Source organism: Syzygium oleosum, unplaced genomic scaffold (genome assembly GCF_021117445.2).
Source record: "Syzygium oleosum isolate NSW1041296 unplaced genomic scaffold, Sole_v2.1 Sole_v2.30, whole genome shotgun sequence".
Lineage (NCBI taxonomy): Eukaryota > Viridiplantae > Streptophyta > Magnoliopsida > Myrtales > Myrtaceae > Syzygium > Syzygium oleosum.
In genome coordinates, this window is record NW_026607514.1 from 4,298,408 (window position 1) to 4,316,893 (window position 18,486).

Below are 18,486 nucleotides of genomic sequence, written 5' to 3' on the forward strand. Positions count from 1 at the left end.
AATAATTCGGATAAATTTGTCACAGGTGTACCAGTTTGGGATTTTTGATGGTCAAAAAATTAGTTCGGGTAAAATTGTTACAGGTGTATCAGTTTGAGATTTTTCGTGATATTAACCATACATTAAAAGTTCAGGGACCACATTAAATAAATTAAGAGTTCATGAATCATATTGAATATTAAGCTAAAGTTTAAGGATTATATTGAATAAATTAAAAATTCAGTATCAATTGGACGTGTCATTTTCCCCTCACGAAACAAGCCTAACTAGAAAGATTAATTCTCTCTCTCTCTCTTCGTGCCCTTCGCTCTTAAGTCTGTCTCTCTCTCTTACTCTCTCCTATAGTTGTCACTGATTCGCACAGACGATGCGAAACACTTCACTCCCGCCATTTCTCCATCTTCTTCTTCTTCTTCTCCACTCGAATTCACCTCCCACTCCAATCCAATTCCCGCATCCGAAACCCTAATTCCTCCGCTCCTCCGCCCGAGGTTCGTTCGATCCCCGAATCTTCTCCCCCCCTCCCCCCCACCCCACCAACTCCGGCCTCGATCGGAACCCTAGCCATGCCGTCCCTCATCTCCCCGGGCAAAATCCACCGCCTGGAGCTCGAGAACTTCAAGTCCTACAAGGGCCACCAGGTGATCGGCCCCTTCTACGACTTCACCGCCATCATCGGCCCCAACGGCGCCGGCAAGTCCAACCTCATGGACGCCATCAGCTTCGTCCTCGGGGTCCGCACCGGCCAGCTCCGGGGGGCCCAGCTGAAGGACCTCATCTACGCGTTCGACGACCGGGAGAAGGAGCAGAAGGGGCGGAGGGCCTTCGTCCGCCTGGTTTACCTGATGGGGAACGGGTCGGAGCTCCAGTTCACGCGGGCCATCACCAGCGCCGGGGGCAGCGAGTACCGGATCGACGGGAAGGTCGTGACGTGGGACGAGTACAAGGCTAGGTTGAAGTCGCTCGGGATTCTCGTCAATGCGAGGAACTTTTTGGTTTTTCAGGTGATTTCCTTTTTTCTTCGTAATGATCTCTTTCTTCGAATGTAGTTAAGCGTTCTATTGCTGTGTCGTTGGTCTTGGATGTGGATGCTGTTCTTTTAACGTTATCTTTTGTCGTCCATGGGCCGGTTGTGTCATATTTTTTCAAGTTGGAGGGTTGCTCAGGCATTAGTGAACTGGATTGGAGGTCTTAGAAAGGTTTTCCTACGGGTCAATGGAATCATGGAAATCAGGAAAGTTATTGCGAAATCAGAACGGATTAATGCATCTTAAAAGAAGCAGAAATACAAAAAATCTGTGTTGTTACCTCACGAGGATGATAACATGGCAACTTGTTAAAAGCCAAAAACAAAAGGAGAAGACTTGCCTGACTGAGACATACGTAAGTTTTGAACAAGGCCAAACCTTAGCTTGAATTATCATACTTGTAAATGGACTTGTGTCGGTGGATTCAAGCAATTTTGACTTTGATGAGAGATTGACACATTTGTCTACTGACCCTCCTTTTGTAGGGTGATGTTGAATCCATTGCATCCAAAAATCCAAAGGAGCTCACTGGACTGTTGGAGCAGATATCTGGATCTGAAGAACTCAAGAGAGACTATGAGCAGCTCGAAGCCGAAAAAGCTGTGGCAGAGGAAAAATCTGCTCTTGCATATCAGAAAAAACGAACTGTGGTGTTGGAAAGAAAGCAGAAGAAGGAACAGAAAGAAGAGGCTGAAAAGCATATCCGTTTGCAGGATAAATTGGTATGCTTTACAGGGTTCTTCATCCTATCAGTGTTTATTAAGTTGCAGCCAAATTGCTTACTTCATTTCTTGTGTGATGCTGAGAAATCTGACAAGTGAACCCCTGAACTTCTGCTTTTGGCTTTTTCATATAATCTTTACATTGTCTGGTGTGTTTGGGTCCTGCTGGGCACTATTGTTCCTAAAACTAGTTCAAAATAGAGGAAATAACTAGTTTTATTTGATGTTCATATGCTTTTGCGCGCGCTTGTCAATGGGGTTGGTTCTTGATCGAATCTTGTCCCATTTGTACTTGCAGAAAATGTTGAAGGAGGAGTACTATTTGTGGCAATTGCATCACATTGAGAAGGATGTTACTAGGACAAATGAGGACCTTGAAGCTGAAAGAAAAAGTCGTGAAGGTGTTATTCACGAACTAGAGAATTTTGAGCATGAAGCAAGTAAAAAAAAGAAAGAGCAAGCCAAATATCTGAAAGAGATTGCACAATGTGAAAGAAAAATTGCTGAGAGAAGCAATAAGCTTGACAAAAGCGTGAGTTTCTATACATTTTATATGGTCCTTATTTGTATGGTTGTTCATTGGATCCCATCTGAAAGTTCCATTGCACAAAATAACAATGAGGCGTAATTTTGGCTGGAAATGTCTGATCCAACTGAAGATGGTTTGATATTAACGAAAAGGTTCTGTAGGTGGATTTGCCTACTGAAAAGTAAGTCTATCCTTTATTATATGGCTGGAGGATACATGAACTTGTTTTTGCATAGGCTGTCTTGTAATGTTATAAAAAGGAGAAAACCAAGAGCAATAATTTTTCTCAAGCTTTGCACGTGGGGGAATCAGTGACTTGTTTTAGTGTTTTTTTTTCTAGGCAGCAAATTCCTTTCCACTGACAGTTGAAAATAAATAATTGGACACAGTGTTGGTGGGGCGAATAAAATTCTTCAAGTACTGGCTGTTGATACAACCGAGGGGCTTTGTGCTATATTAATTGTTTCGGCTTTTTTTTCCATAATGATTCGATTGGTTTGCTTCGCTATCTTCTGGGGACTCTTTTCTCTCATGGAATGGGACGCTGGATAGGCTGATGGTACGGGGTGGCAGCAGGCAAGGACAGAACCATTTGGGGGACCACTGGCCCTGGAAGAAACATGAAAAATCGCCTGATGGAGATAGAGAAGTCAAATTTATCTATAGTGGGGATTAGATAGTGCTTCTAGCTGCCCTTCCACCCACCAGATATTCCTTTTTCACATTCTCCGAAATTGAAGGCTGTAGTTAGTGCTTTTTTCTCCTCGGTCAACTGGTTAATTGGTACCACGGGTTATTCCCAGAACTTCTGGCTGCTTTTCCACCTGTCAATTACTTCTCTCTCAGATTCCCTGTTCAGTGCTTTTTTCTCCGCAAACAACCGGTTTATTGGTAACACAGTGTTCTATCCTCTTCAACCTTCCAGATTTAGTCTTAAGAAGCAATGAACTCTCGCTCCTGTTTATCAAAGTTATTCTACAGTGCCATGTGTCATGGGCACAAGCTCCTGTTAATTGCAGTTATCTCTTTGCTTCAAGAATGAGTACTGGAATTGAAATTTCTTTAATAAGTAATTAAAGTTTAGGGGCTTTTGTATGTCTATTGCTGAAATATTCTGCGATAACTAATATTTAGTAGGTACCTCCCCATTACCATTTGAATTAAAACGTTATGTTAGTTGCTATTTACTTCACCTCTTGCATTACTTATAATAATGCTATATAAGCTAGGGTGACATTCCCTTTGCTCACCGTTTGGTTTTTCATTAAACAAAGAAGTAATTCCAGGGTCCAACACCCTTCCCCCCTCCCCTGTGCTTGTCCTTCCTCCATCTAATGTGCGAGGGAGGGAGTCGCAAGTTGTATTCTACTTCCTATATTCACTGCATTTAAAGTGTGTGAGCCTGTGAGATAGTATACTCCTTTGTCTTTTCTTGTGTTTGAATTTTGTGAGTTTCATGAGAAAAGTGCTGTTTATATTTCTTTTATCACGTGAGGGCAATTTGTCATCATTAATGTTATTCATCGGATTCATCTTCTTTTCAATCTTTGGCACAGTTTTCTTTTCCCTTCCTTTTGTGACATTCTCCTCGATCATTATAACTGATTACATTGTCTCTCTGTCTCTTACTTGTTGCTCCCCACATATCCAAGATGTTCTCTTTTTGGTATACCCTATCAGTTTTTGTGCAGTGTGGGTATTTACTTTCTCTCTTGTTTGCTGATGACAGCAACCCGAGCTTTTGAAACTGAAGGAGGAGATGTCTCGTATCAGGTCAAAAATTGAGAGTACCCGGAAAGATCTTGATAGGAAAAGGAAAGAAAGGAACAAGCATGCCAATGAAATTAAGGAGCTGCAGAAGGGCATACAGGATCTCACTGCAAAACTTGATGGACTGCGTGAGAAAGGTCTTGATGGTGGGAAGAAAATTGGTGATTACAATCAGGATGAACTAGAGGGATATTGTAGAGTGTAAGTTACTCTTGCTTAAAATGTGATGCTGAATTCTTTAATAGGTAATCGCAATTTTTATGCACCATGAGATGCTGAGCGATAGAGAATTACTTACTGCAAGAACCTGATTTGAATCATCTGAGGAACAGTTGGTCGAGCCCCAGCGCCCAACCTAGCTCAAGTCGAGTCTCCTGGAATCTCACATCAGCAACTGCTCTATCAATGTCTGGTGGAGGAACTCGATGTTGTTGAATTGAGAATATAACATTCTCGAACTCAGTACTTGGGGGATTCTAGCTGCACCTATCTAAAAAAACAGAGAGTTATTCTTGCAGCTCTAGCTAAGTATAGGTCTAAAGAAGTGTGGCGACTAAACCAAAAGTTCGAGGTAAAAAAGCAAGAATGCCTAATTTTACACAGAACATTTCTTTCCCTCAAAGATGCTCCTATTTCTCTCGCTCCAAGTCATTCAAGAAATTACCATAGGGATAGTAAAACAAATTTTATTCTTCATTTACATATGGCAAAACCCTCCTCCCAAACTTTATTTCTTTCTCAGCAGAGTTGAAAGCTTCACCCACTTAAACTTATGACCGACTTTGCCAAAGACCAGAAAGGAGTCATTTTTGAGAAGTTCAAGAGTAGATGATTCCCGTCTTCTTTGAAGAGAAGTTCCCTTGATGTATAGTTTCCTGCAAAAGTTGATATTCCATTCCAATCACATAATTTAAACTGCTCATTATTTCTAAAGAAATCTTTCTTGCAATAAATCCTGCTACGGTGGTATTAATAATATAATATGTCACAGCCAAGTCTGGTTGAATATGTTGAAAACAGTGATATTGAGATAACTTTTTGTTTGTAATGAAACAGCTTTCTGAGGTGGTCTCTCGTCAATAAGTATATAATTTGCAACAAGGATAACAAACTAAATAGGAGTTTTTAAGCGAAGTGTGGTTTTGGTCTTTCATTGTCAACCTCCATTGCGGGATCTGCAGGATGTTGCTCGTAGTTTTTCTAAATATTTCTATTTTCCTTGAGGACTTCTATTTATCTCTGGCATTGTTGTTGATAACTCCTTTCTAGATATTTTTTTGAAGTGTTTACATATTGGCAAGAAAATTTGAGGCAACTCTAAACTCTTGCCTCTTCTTTATAGATGGAAGAAACTATGGTGGATTCCTGGTATTAGGCTGGTAGATTGAAAACATCTTTCAGGTTTTTAAACCTTGAAGAAGGAAACTCTGAATTAGTACAAAGAAGAACATATTGGAGTAGACCCAAAATGGATGGAATGCTCTCAATCAAGTCTTTCTCACAAACTACTGTTCTTTACTTTGGAAGATAGAAGAAAGATCAACTTCCTTTGGTAATTCGTTTGGTGTTTTTTTTTTTTTTGGGTAATTCATTTGGTGGTTAAGTGTGTGGACAAAAGTCTATTTTTTTGCTTGGAAAGTAGCTGGTCTAGTGTACTAACCATTGACTATTTGTCCTGTAGAAAAGGGTAATCTGGGTAAGTAGCTGTTGCTTACTATGTGACCCTGTACTTTTCTGGGTCACAATGGTTTTAAGAGGCACTCTCCTTTTATGGCCGTATTATTTGCCTCTGACTGTTTGCTCTTGTTTGGCTTGGTCGTTGGTTTCTTTTTGGAAAACATTTGTTTACAGAATAATTGTTGTTGCTCGTCATTTTTTTATTATCTTGTCTCCTGAAAATAGACTGGAATATAAGTTTATGGCCTGAACCCTTTAGCATTTGATCAAGTCAATAACGTATAACATGTGCAATAAGGGTCTCTGATAACTAGAAATTGATGTTTCAGGAAGGAGGATGCTGGGACAAGAACAGCGAAGCTCAGAGATGAGAAAGAAGTTTTGGATAGGCAACAACATGCTGATATGGAAGCTCAAAATAATTTAGAAGAAAATCTTCAGCAGTTGCAGAATCGAGAGAATGAACTTGAGTCACAGGAGGAACAAATGCGAAGTAGGCTAAAAAGAATTCTGGATTCATCTGCGAGGCACAAGGATGATCTTTCAGAATTGAATAAGGAATTACGTTCTCTGCAAGATAAATCCCGCAAGTCCAGGTTATTCATAATATATTTCTTCTTCTCAAGGATCGCCATGAATTGTTTTTATGTGTTCTGTGCCTCAGAGGCTCAACTAGGTTGTTAGGTTAGAATTGCTGGTATGAAAATAGTTTTATGTGTACCTATTGCATTGTATGATTTAAACTTGTTGCGTGGTCTGTGCAGGAGTAAGTATGAAAATCTTAAATCAAGACTTAGCGAAGTGGAGGACAAATTGAGTGAATCAAGGGCTGATAGACATGAAAACGAGAGGGACACTAGATTATCTCAAGCAGTTGATGCTCTAAGACGCCTCTTTCCTGGGGTTCATGGTCGAGTGACTGATCTTTGCAAGCCAACACAAAAAAAGTACAACCTTGCTGTTACTGTCGCTATGGGTAAATTCATGGATGCGGTTGTTGTTGAAGATGAGCAAACAGGAAAGGAATGCATCAAGGTACCTCCACTTTTGCTTAATGAGATGAGATATGTTTTGCGCTCTTTGAATTCCTATAAATTCCGAGTAACTTTACCTGACTAAGTTGTCTTGATCTTTTGGGAAAAAGATGATTTTTTGCGTTACAACCGTGTGTGGAGCATTGATAAGTCATAGTATCTAGGGGGGAAATAGACAATTGTGCAAAGTCAGAAGATGGGATGTGGGAATAATTTGATTTCAGTTGCTGAACCACATTCTACTTATGCTGTGTCGAAATAAGTCCATAATGAATGAATGCGACAGAAGGACTGCAGGTAATAAGTCTTTCTTGTGTTATTATTGTGGAAAGCTGTTTGGGTTAGTCAGAAGATAGAGAAATGTCGCTGGAAGCCACTTTTATGTGCGCTTATGCGGCAACGTGATTGAAGCATTATGTTTCCTGAGTACTTAAGAAGCATTTAAATGTAATTCCACCTGTCAAAGGAGAGTGATATACGTGCATAATGATATTAAATATTATACATATATAAAACTGGCAGAATAATGCTTTCATTCTGACCCTTAATGTGATATAACGGCCAACCTTTACTGTAATTAAGAGGATAGGCTGATGATCACAACAGCATTCATGGCATTGCGTTTGTGCATTATGCACTTTTCTTGTCTACTTGTATGTTGATGAGTTTGCTAGTTGAAAGTAGTTCTTAATAGATGACTTTGAACTATTGTTTTTGTAACATCTTTTGATGTTAAAAGAAATCTCTGATCATACAACGGCGAAATTTCGAGAGACAGTTAATTATAATACGCTTGAGATTTCGCAAGACCTTTTCCACTTTCCTTTTGTTTTTGCTTTTGGTCCTTTTTTTTCTTTGGCTTGGACGGCAAATTTATATGGTTGTTATGGTGATGAGAATTGGATATGCTTCTGAGTGAGGGATTAAGAAACCTCTCACGAGCCATAGTGAATGTCTTCTGAAGACTGTAGAGGCTGCGTTTCATGCTCCCTAGCATTGGAGGAGATGGATGCCTGGTTTTCACGCGGTAGACTAATTTGTCCGCAGCATGTGGAAAGTCAGTCTCATTATCAAAAACCAAAACCAACAGAACCTACACCATCTCCAACCATCGTGAAAAGCTATATACATTATGAAAAGAATGGATATCTTGTCATGCTATTGTATGTCCTTAAAAGGACATTGCATCTAAGGATGAAATTCTTGACAGGCAATCAATTGTCTAAAAGCTCTATTATGGTTGCATCAGTTACCAAGTCACATGTTTCAGTAAAGCAATCTTGGCACCTATTGTCACTAATCAGACCTTCCCTAAGTGAAAGTGGGGTTTGCTAGTAGCTGCTGCGCCATGGGCCTGAGAAATTAAAGCAACAACTGCAGTGACTCAAGAGTTCGCCCCATTTTTTAGCATGGTGTATTTTCTGCTGATGCAGCGCTGTAGTACAAGGGAAAATAAGATGCTTCACTGACAGTTCTTTATCATTTTGTCAAACAAAACTTTAAGCGTATTTTTGGAGGAAACGAAAACTTGTATCTGCTTCCTTTTTGCTTTTGTGCATATTACAAATCTGTAGAATATAGATGAAGGGTATTGATTTGGGTGGATAGATAGAAAAGCAGAATTATTTTAATGATATTAAACTAAACCCTTATCTTCAGGTCATTATGGTTAGAGTAATTTAGCTGGGTATGAGGTGGATCGATGGAGAAACTTGCTGCTGGCTATTTTGTCATTTTTGGCTTACTTTTTCATTGCTCTTGCTTATCGATGTGGTACAATCACATGAGACCAGTGCCTATGCTCTCTAGCCTGGTTAGGTTGTATATCTGAAAAATGTATATGGTGTCTAAAAATTTCTTCATGTATCATTGATGAGCTCCTGTTTTCTTGTGTACAGTATTTGAAAGAACAAAGACTTCCTCCTCAGACATTTATACCACTTCAAGCGGTTAGGGTAAAGCCAATTATCGAGAGGCTCCGCACCTTGGGTGGGACTTCAAAGCTTGTCTTTGATGTGATTCAATATCCTTTGTCAGAAATAGCAAATTAATTTACCTTACATGTAAAATGTCTTCGCTCAAAATAGATATTTAAAATTGCATATTAAACATGTGATTCTTTCTAATGCTGCATGGGAAAGGGTGGAATGTCTTAGTCCACTTTTCATTAGTGCTGTTATCACGTGATGCTTTTTATATATATATATATATATATATATATATATATATATATATAATGAATAGTAGCTTTTTTTTTTTGGGTCAGAAACTAGTAGCTTAATGACAAGTACTTATTTTGATAATTTGTGGGCTTAATTGCAGTTTCCTCCTTCGGACCATGGAAAAAAATTTCACTTCCCCTTAATAGCATTGTCCCTTAACATCAATTATGCTTATTGCTCTTTCAAGGTGTAGCTTTACCTTATAATGCTTATGTCAACTTCAACTGGTAGACATGATGCAATGTGGGAAACTAGGGGCATTTAACTACATAATGATTCAGTTTGATGCATTTTGCACCTCAGTCCACTAAGTTTAATGAAAAGCCAAAACAGAAACTTCTGCTTAATGTCTTAGTTGATGTTGTAAAATATTATGTATTCAGGCTTGATGAATAGCTTGCATGGCAGTGCAGTCTGTGCTTTTAGCTTTCTATGTGAAGCGTATCGTTTATGTGGTTGGTGTTACTGGTTTTCACCATAGTTGCTTGAGTGTTTAATACATTTTTAATGCTCTTGGCGTATTTCTGTTGCTTGTTAGCTTTTTCCCTCATTTAATGTTGGGTAGGTTTTTGGTGAGAAGGTGGCCATCTTGTTCATCAAGTGCTTGAGAACGATATTGCACACCAATTAAATACTCTTTAACATTTTAGCTTTTTTGTGAAAGCATATTTTCTTTTTGTGTACTATGGTTGCTGTTCATGCTTATTATGTAACTCTCTCTCTCTCTCTCTCTCTCTCTCTCTCTCTCTCTCTCTCTCTCTCTCTCTCTCTCATGCACGCGCGTGCATACATGTGCAAATAGATGACATTGTGCACTCAAAGTTTAGACTATTTACCACTCTATCCTTATGTTAGACATCCAAAGCAATTTGTATGTTGAGTGGCTTCTGTGTATACTTTTGGGTACTTAACAAAGAGCACATTTGATCCTGCATTGGAGAAGGCGGTTCTCTATGCCGTTGGTAATACTCTAGTTTGCGACAATCTTGATGAAGCTAAAGTTCTAAGCTGGAGCGGAGAGAGGTTCAAAGGTGCATATTTTTGTTATTTCCTACCGATAGTTTGTGAACTCAAACTTTCTTATGCTAAATACATCATGTGGTTATTTGTTAGTTGTCACTACTGATGGTATCCTGCTCACAAAGTCCGGAACAATGACGGGTGGTACCAGTGGTGGGATGGAAGCAAGATCTAAAAAATGGGATGATGCGGAAATTGAAGGTTAGATCTATAAACATTGTTTTTAGGTTCTTTGGCATATGAACAGGATGATTAGGACTTATCTTTGGTTTACTAATTTTGTCCTGCCTCTTCTATAAATTTATTTGTGAACTCTTTCTTAGGACTTAAAAAATTGAAGGAACAATATGAGTCAGAGCTTGAAGAACTCGGTTCTTTAAGAGAGATGCGCTTGAAAGAGTCTGAATTATCTGGGAAAATTAGTGGACTTGAGAAGAAGATGCAGTATGCTGATATCGAAAAGGTAAAGGTTATCGAGTCTATGAGTTACTGACAAAGGAGGGATAATGACATTGACAATTTAAGCCTTATGGATTAAGAGTTTTGCCACATGAATGTTTTTCATGCCATTGTGCAGTATGTAGTAGTAAACCTTTCATAGCTTTGTTCGTTGGAAATTACTTCTTTTGTCTCTACCCACGTTTTCTACTGCCTCTTGTCTCTCTCTTGATACCTGCCCTGCTTGGCCACAACATCTGGAACTTGCCATGTCACATCTACCTAGTCCAACAGTATGTTACTCAGCCCTCTCATTGCTTGTAAAAAGGATACTGCTGGTTTTTAATGGCAGTCAATATTGGCACCACCGCCTCTTTCGCCATAGGAGTGAGAAATTCACACCCATGGCAGTCACCATTGGCACTATTGCACTGACAACCCATGTCGCAGACGATATCGACACTGTCCATCCAACACCTCCCCCTTTCAAATACTAATAAGCATTTTAATATGTGGCGTCTGTTACAAAAGGGGCCCACATGAAACTCGATTGTTGTATGATACGCCATTCAAGCTATATGGAAAGGCTTGTTAAGCTAACTGACGTCTGAGCATGTTTGGACACAGCTGAATTCACCTTTTGTTTCTTTTCTGTGTCTCTTCTCTGTATGGGAGAGAGGTCAAAACTTTTATTGTCATTAGTGTAGTGGCTCAAATCCTTTAGCCCAATTCGTATACATATGGAACCATATGTTTTATGATAAAAAGTTTCAGTTTGCATAAAGCCTTCTGATCAAGTTACTACAGGTGAAAATGTTTTTGCACTCTTGATGCTTGGAATGATACTCTAATATCTTTTGAAATCACTGCTAAAGTTGCATTCAAGTTACTAAATATGATTGTGCCATTTGTTGTGTGATTATTATTAAAAAGTTCATGCCTGCTGTGACTGCTATCCACTATTTGGAGGCTGCTGAATGCTCATTCTGCGATTATTGCAATGTGACCGCTTACCGCAATTTAAAATCTTTCGTACGGAGACCCAGCTGAGTACTTATGATGCAAAGAATAATAATTAAGGAAAACGTCAGCAGTACAATATCTCAAATGTCTGTATGCTTCAGTTGCACTTGCACCTCTGCATGTCAATGCTAGTTTACTCCTTAGGGTAGACTGGCTACTCATTTTGAAGCTATGGCCACCCTGAAAGTTTGTTGGCTTTGAAATTATCTTTGTCCTGACCTGAGCTGTCCTTGTGTAAGACCTCTCTTTTCATTACTGAGATTCCTTAGTTGATATTTGTTGGATTTAAGGTTTCCAGATTTCTGGTTAGTTCTTTTTGGCAATGATAATTTGCTAAAGAGGTGGTTATCGTTGTACTTGTAATGCTTGTGTTGATATTGTGGAACCTTGTACTTGTAATGCTCGTGTTGATAATTGACAATTTTAACGGCTTAATGCAGCAAAGTATCAAGGACAAGCTTGCCAATTTGAAACAAGAGAAGCAAAACATACGAAGAGAAATTGATTGTATAAGTCCTGAACTCAAGAAGGTGATTAGTAACTCCAGTTATTAAGCCGAAAATTATGTTCTAGCTTCTCAAGTAAGAGAATGTTAATTTTCTGCATGTATCTGAGTGGGAATTTATTATGTGCTTTCTCAGTTGAAAGATTCAATTGATAAAAGGAGTGCCGAAATCAGGAAGCTTGAGAAGAGGATAAATGAGATTGTTGATAGAATTTACAAAGATTTCAGTGCGTCTTTTGGGGTGAAAAACTTCCGTGAGTACGAAGAAAACCAGCTAAAAGCTGCCCAAGAAATGGCTGAAGAAAGGTTTAGCGTAAGCGACCAGCTGGCAAAGTTGAAATACCAGTATGTTTCTCTTCCTCCAATTAATTTGTGCTGAAGTGCAGAAAGATGGTATAGGATAGTTTTGCTGAGGATTTTAGCTAGTGAACCTTATTAAATTGGGAGTGATAGAAGGATACTTCTGAATTAGAGTAATTAGCAAAGAGTTCTCATATGAAACTTGATTGCATTGCTCCTTAGATTGTGAATATTCGAAACAGCTAATTAGTGTCAGTTTGTAGGTTTAGTTACTTATGGGTATATTTGCTTGTGATTCCTTTTGACATTTGAAATAAGCTAATTTATGAATGTTGATATTTGTCTATTTAAAGACTGCATCGAGTTGAATCATACAATACGGAGTGAGATTGTATCTGTTTTGTTGACAATGCCACTACTGGTACGACAAGGATGAGCACATGTTTTTATTTTCATACTTTATATGTGCATTTGCTTAGTGAGAACTACTATGTGCTGAAGTCAAAGTTTCAAAATTGTGTATCACTATCATTGACAAGGTTGGAGTACGAGAAAAAGCGGGACATGGATTCACGTATTAAAGAACTGGAATCTTCACTCAATTCTTTGGAAAATAATTTGAAGAATGTTCAAAAGAAGGAGTCTGAAGCCAAGGTAGCAGTAGAGAAAACTACCAGTGAGATCAACCGGTTGAAGGAAGAAGTTCAGGGTATGGCTTTGTTTCTGACTATATAGAGTACATTAGTGCTGGAGTAGACGAGATCCTTCTCCTGAATGCAATTTATCCTTCCACTGAAGATGCAATGGGCGTTTCTCTCTTTGTGCTTGCAGTTTGATAATGTTCGAGATCATGTGCCTATCTATGCAATGATCGTATTGGTATCTTGATGATTAAGCCAAAATATTGTGATTACGTAATCAATAGAGTGCATTAATTGGGCTATGCCGATAGTATTAATGTTGAAGTATTGTCCCACATCGCTTGACAACTGGTCCTAAATGTTTTTTATATTCATTTGGTCTCTCTCCACCTATCAGTATAAGCTTTTGGATTGGTATCAGAGCCAGTGCTATCCCTTTCACGAATGTGTGTGGTAAAAAGTTCCATGTTGTAGTAAAAAATTCCATGTGCAGCTCGTAATTTGGCTTGCACGTGAGAGGGGGTGTTGAAATATTGTCCCACATCGCTTGACAACGAGTCCTAAATGTTCTTTATATTTATGTGGTCTCTCTCCACCTATCAATTTAAGCTTTTGGCTGGACTTTCTAACAGTTAATTACCACCTGCACTACTTTCTCTAACAATGAAGGACGGGTGACTTTTTTATTTGATTTCGTCTGCGCATCACTTAGAATAGCACATTTTGTACTCATGATGGTTACCCAACTATCAATGCATCCATCTTTTTCTGTGTACATTTCTAATTGGATATATCATCAGAAATGTCATTGACTGGTTCACACCTCTCGCAGAGTGGAAGTTGAAGTCTGATGAGTGTGAAAAGGATATGCAAGAGTGGAAGAAGCGGGCTTCTAATGCTACGACCAACTTATCCAAACTTAATCGTCAGATAAATTCTAAGGTCATTCCTAGATATGGATTTGTTTAAGGTGCATAATAAAAATTGAAACCAACGGGGCATTTTATATAATCACAATTTCTATTTTGTTCATGTAGGAGTCACAAATTGAGCAGCTGATATCCCGAAAACAAGAAATTCTGGAGAATTGTGAACTGGAACATATAGGCCTTCCAACTATCGCTGACCCAATGGAGACTGAATCCTTGACAGAAGGTCCTGTCTTTGATTTTAGCCAACTAAATAGATCGTTACTGCAGGATAAGCGACCTTCTGATCGAGAAAAGCATGAGACAGAGTTCAAGCAAAAAATTGATGGTTTGGTATCAGAAATTGAGAGGACTGCCCCAAATTTGAGGGCTCTTGATCAATATGAAGCTCTAAAAGAAAAGGAAAGAGTTGCTACTGAGGAGTTTGAAGCAGCTAGGAAAGAAGAAAAGGAGGTTGCTGACAAGTATAACGCAGTTAAGCAAAAGAGGTAAGCTGCTGTGTTGCAAACAATATATAAATTACATAATCCCTTTTCCTTCCCGGGGGTTTTTTTTTTTGGTTTTGGGGGGGTGGGGGGAGGTTTGGTGGGGAGGGAATTAAGGAAAGGTTATGGCCATCAGGATTGTGAAAACCAAATATGGAAATGACTTGAATGAGCTCTAATTGATCTTTTGCAGAATAAAATCAGACTTGTGATGTGTAATCTGTTCCTATTCAGGGAACTACTTTGAATCTTATTCAAATCAGTATTTCGTTACTGTATCCATCCTGTGTGAATATGGAGGTGCTGTCTGTGAGTCTGTTGTCCTCAGTCCTTCATGCCATGTCCCTTTTTACAGTGTGAAGAAGAATACCTGTGGTCTCCTGTGATTGCTAGTTTGCCAATTTTTATACCCGGCTGAGTTCAGGCAATTTCATATTTAACAAGGTGCATGCGCAAGACACATCGTTCCTTTCAACGATTTTGGGCCGGATATAGAATGACCGGTGACATTGAAGATTTTTGCAAATGGTATTGGTAGGTGCAGTGAAGGAATGAGAGTAACTCTAGGCAGTAATGACCTCAATGATATTTGCCCAATTGCATTCTGCACCCTGCTCTAGAATTTACCTTCTGCAGATGCAGGATGCTGGTGCCAAACAAGGAAATTTACACTTCACAGTTGGGAGATGTATCTAATTAGATGGAGGGTTTGCTGGTAAATGATTTGTAAACATGTGCTTATTCTGAGTGCCTTGGTTTGGTTAGTCTCAAGAAAGTGAGTGATCGATATGATTGTGAAGAACGGCTTGCCATAGACTGTGCTGTGCTGCGTTTTCATTTGTCAGGCTCTGGTTGCCATGTAATTAAATTTACTGAATATTAAATGGACAGTTTCAGTTTCTATGCTATTTTGATTGCACTAACCCATTGTTGAAAGATGCGATGCACCCTATAGATGCATTAGAGCATCGATACACATACTATTCTGCTGGTACTTGTGTTGTCGTCAGTGTTAACACTTTTTTTGCGGGAACTTTTTTTGTGGGAAAAATAGGAATGAATTGTTTATGGAAGCATTTAACCATATCTCGAGCATCATCGATAAGATCTACAAGCAATTAACAAAGAGCACAACACATCCTCTCGGTGGAACTGCGTATTTGAATTTAGAGAATGAGGATGATCCATTTCTTCATGGCATCAAGTACACAGCTATGCCTCCAACGAAGCGCTTCCGGGACATGGAACAGCTGTCTGGTGGTGAGAAGACGGTTGCTGCACTTGCATTACTATTTTCCATCCACAGGTGAGCATACTGTGTCTAATAGTTTTTCTTTGCCTCTTTATTTTAATTGAAAATTCAATGGCTTTGTGACCCGATTTCTTAGCTTTTGAGATTTAACAAGTTTTTTTTTGTCCTTTTCACCTCTTTCCCTTCCGTATAAATGCTTTTTTCTGAATTTTGTAGCGATTTCTTTCTTTCGGCATAGAATGGACTGCTGCTGGAAGAGCCATCAGAAAAGATGGCTTTTCCTGCTTTCTGGTGACAGTTTACATTTTCTTGCGCGTGTAGTTCTTAGCTTTTTTTGCCTATTAGCGAGAATATGGATGATCACAATGTAGCTATTTCGTGGCAATTCTCTCGTCATTCTGACCATTGCTAATGTAGTCTAGTTTTTTGCATCTATGGGTTGTTTCAGTTATCGGCCTTCGCCATTTTTCATATTGGATGAAGTTGATGCTGCTCTGGACAATTTGAATGTCGCGAAGGTGGCTGGATATATCCGCTCGAAGTCATGCGAAGGGTCCAGGCTTAATCAGGATGCAGATGCGGGTTGTGGTTTCCAGAGCATAGTGATATCTCTGAAAGACAGCTTTTATGATAAGGCTGAAGCTCTCGTCGGTGTATATAGGGACTCTGAAAAGAGGTGGCTCTCTTCCCTTCTGTAACTTCAGTCTTCCTTTTGTCCCTTTACAGTTCAAGTCTGATTACTTGATTAGTATTAACGTCGGTATTCTCTGTACTCGTTGCAGCTGCTCAAGAACTCTGACATTTGACTTGACCAAATACCGGGAGTCCTGAAAGATTTGACCGATCGTTGAAGGTTCTCACTGTCAATGTAGATATCCTCTACAGAAACTGTATATTGTAGCTATGACTAGGTTACTGCAAATTCTCACTTCTCCCTGTATTGCCTGTGAACAACTCTAGTTTTCTTTCGTCACTTCTACGACTGCTTTCTCGGTATCATTATTGCTTGTTTAGTTTCAACTTGAATTTAATAACTAGGGCTCTCTCTCTCTCTCACAAAACGTAGAGGGTGTTCCCGACAGTGTCGGATGGTTGTACACACATTTTGTGGGTAGATCTCTGGTGGGCTTAATTGCTGCTTTGTGGATGATCATGATACTGTCTTGTTCAGCCTCTCCATATCTTTACCTTCTTTCTGTGATATTATGTCACCGATGCTTCCGCACCTCCTTTTTGAAAGGTTTTTACCCTTGGAAGGCAGGGCATACGAACTTGTTTTGTTAGTCGAAGAAAGTGATTGTTATACAGACGTGGGTTCCTTCTCAGGAATGTCGAAATGATCATTCTTAGCCATCCCTAACTGGCGGGAAAAGGCTCATTTGCAGTTGGCATTGCGTAAGGAAGAGGCACGCACCGACGTGTGCTTCGTGGCTCACCGTATCATGACGGTATTTTTTTATCTTGCAGATGACTGTAGAGACCATTTTCCTGGAGTTTTCTCATGGCATGTTTGGTTAACACGAATGAGTTTTGGATTGGATCAACATGTGAATAATGGAATGGTGACCTAGAGGAATGCTGATTCCAGCAACTTCCTGCATGGCATTATACTACGAGATCCATTCCCAGGCTAGAGAGCCATTTGGGCTCCATCAAATGAATTTTGTAAAACTATATATGATTAATTAGTATCTAATAATATTAATAGTAAATTAGTAATCATTGGAATGTATTGTACCATATTTTTAATTTAGTATAATTGTAACAGTCTGAATTTTTGATCCTTTTTCCGGGATTTAAGAAATGAATATTTTGGCCAATGCACTTATAGTGAGATCTCACCTGGAAATGCGCATTCACGGGATGCTAACCTTAGCGGTAGGGCTATTACGGGATTGAGTTCGCACGACCAAAGAACTCGACTTGAGTTCGATCTTCGACCATATGGATTGATGAGGGAATGTTTTGAGCCAACCGAGACCGGTCTATTTGATTGATCATGTCCGAAGGGAACTAGCGACAGACCCTCGCAATTATATGACAACCGAGGTCGTCCCGGGTAGAGTGAACTTAAACGTGATTTGACTTAGTGTCAGTCACGGGTCGAGAGCGCGTAATCCCAATGAGCCACCTGTTAGCCAGAGATAAGCTAAAGTCGCGATTGTTCGATTTTAGTCATTTCTTGGAATTCGGGCCCGGGAATCGAGAATTTTGAAAGTGACAATTTTGAGCGGCCGATGACGTTTTTGGCTTGGCCAACCTTGGGGCCACCCATTTCTGCAAAAAATGGATTTCGGTTCGGGACCAGAAAAATTACGATTTTGCCCCTCTGGACCCCGACGTTGATTCTGAGGCCATATGAGATTATTTTTCGAGGCCGATGCCATTTTGGGGTGGCCACGCATATTTGGAGTGGTTTCGGTAAAAAATTGGAATTTTGGCTTAGAAGCGAAAAATAATATTATTTTAATCCCCAGGACTTCGCAGTCGATTTTCGAGGGCTTAAGAAGCTATTTTCGCGATTCCGACGCCATATTACGTTGGCCACACACATTTGGGGTTGGTACGGGCGAAAATTGGAATTTCGACCCGGGACCGGAAAAATGACCATTTTGCCCCTGGGCCGTTTTCAGTTCCGAATTTTGGGAAAAATATTTGGGATAATTAAGAGTGTTTATCAGCTGCATTATTGGACCTAAAGACTCAAATGCCCCTCAATTATTTGGATAAGACCAACAAGGACCATTGGATCAAGGGTATTTTGGGAAGATCGCGTAGGATCGCGACACGTGGCGCCCTTGGCCCACCATGTTTGACCAGCTTGGACCATTTCTCTCTCCTCTCTCATTCTGGCCAGACCACTCTCTCTCCTCTCTCCCGATCTCTTTTTTTTTTTTTCTCTCTCTTTCTC

General features: G+C 39.6%; 1 protein-coding gene across 1 annotated transcript; it reads left to right on the top strand.

Annotated features, from left to right (window-relative positions):
- The first annotated feature begins 324 nt into the window (after positions 1-324).
- On the top strand, positions 325-16,609 carry LOC115677586 (structural maintenance of chromosomes protein 1). Its single transcript, XM_030600773.2, has 18 exons — positions 325-1,004; positions 1,514-1,750; positions 2,049-2,282; positions 4,009-4,250; positions 6,056-6,322; positions 6,491-6,761; positions 8,659-8,783; positions 9,904-10,013; positions 10,096-10,203; positions 10,326-10,465; positions 11,904-11,993; positions 12,105-12,313; positions 12,808-12,977; positions 13,742-13,851; positions 13,947-14,326; positions 15,378-15,629; positions 16,024-16,251; positions 16,358-16,609. Exons 1-18 carry the CDS (start codon positions 567-569, stop codon positions 16,404-16,406), a joined length of 3,660 nt encoding a protein of 1,219 aa, XP_030456633.1. The 5' UTR covers positions 325-566; the 3' UTR covers positions 16,407-16,609.
- Positions 16,610-18,486: the final 1,877 nt, after the last annotated feature.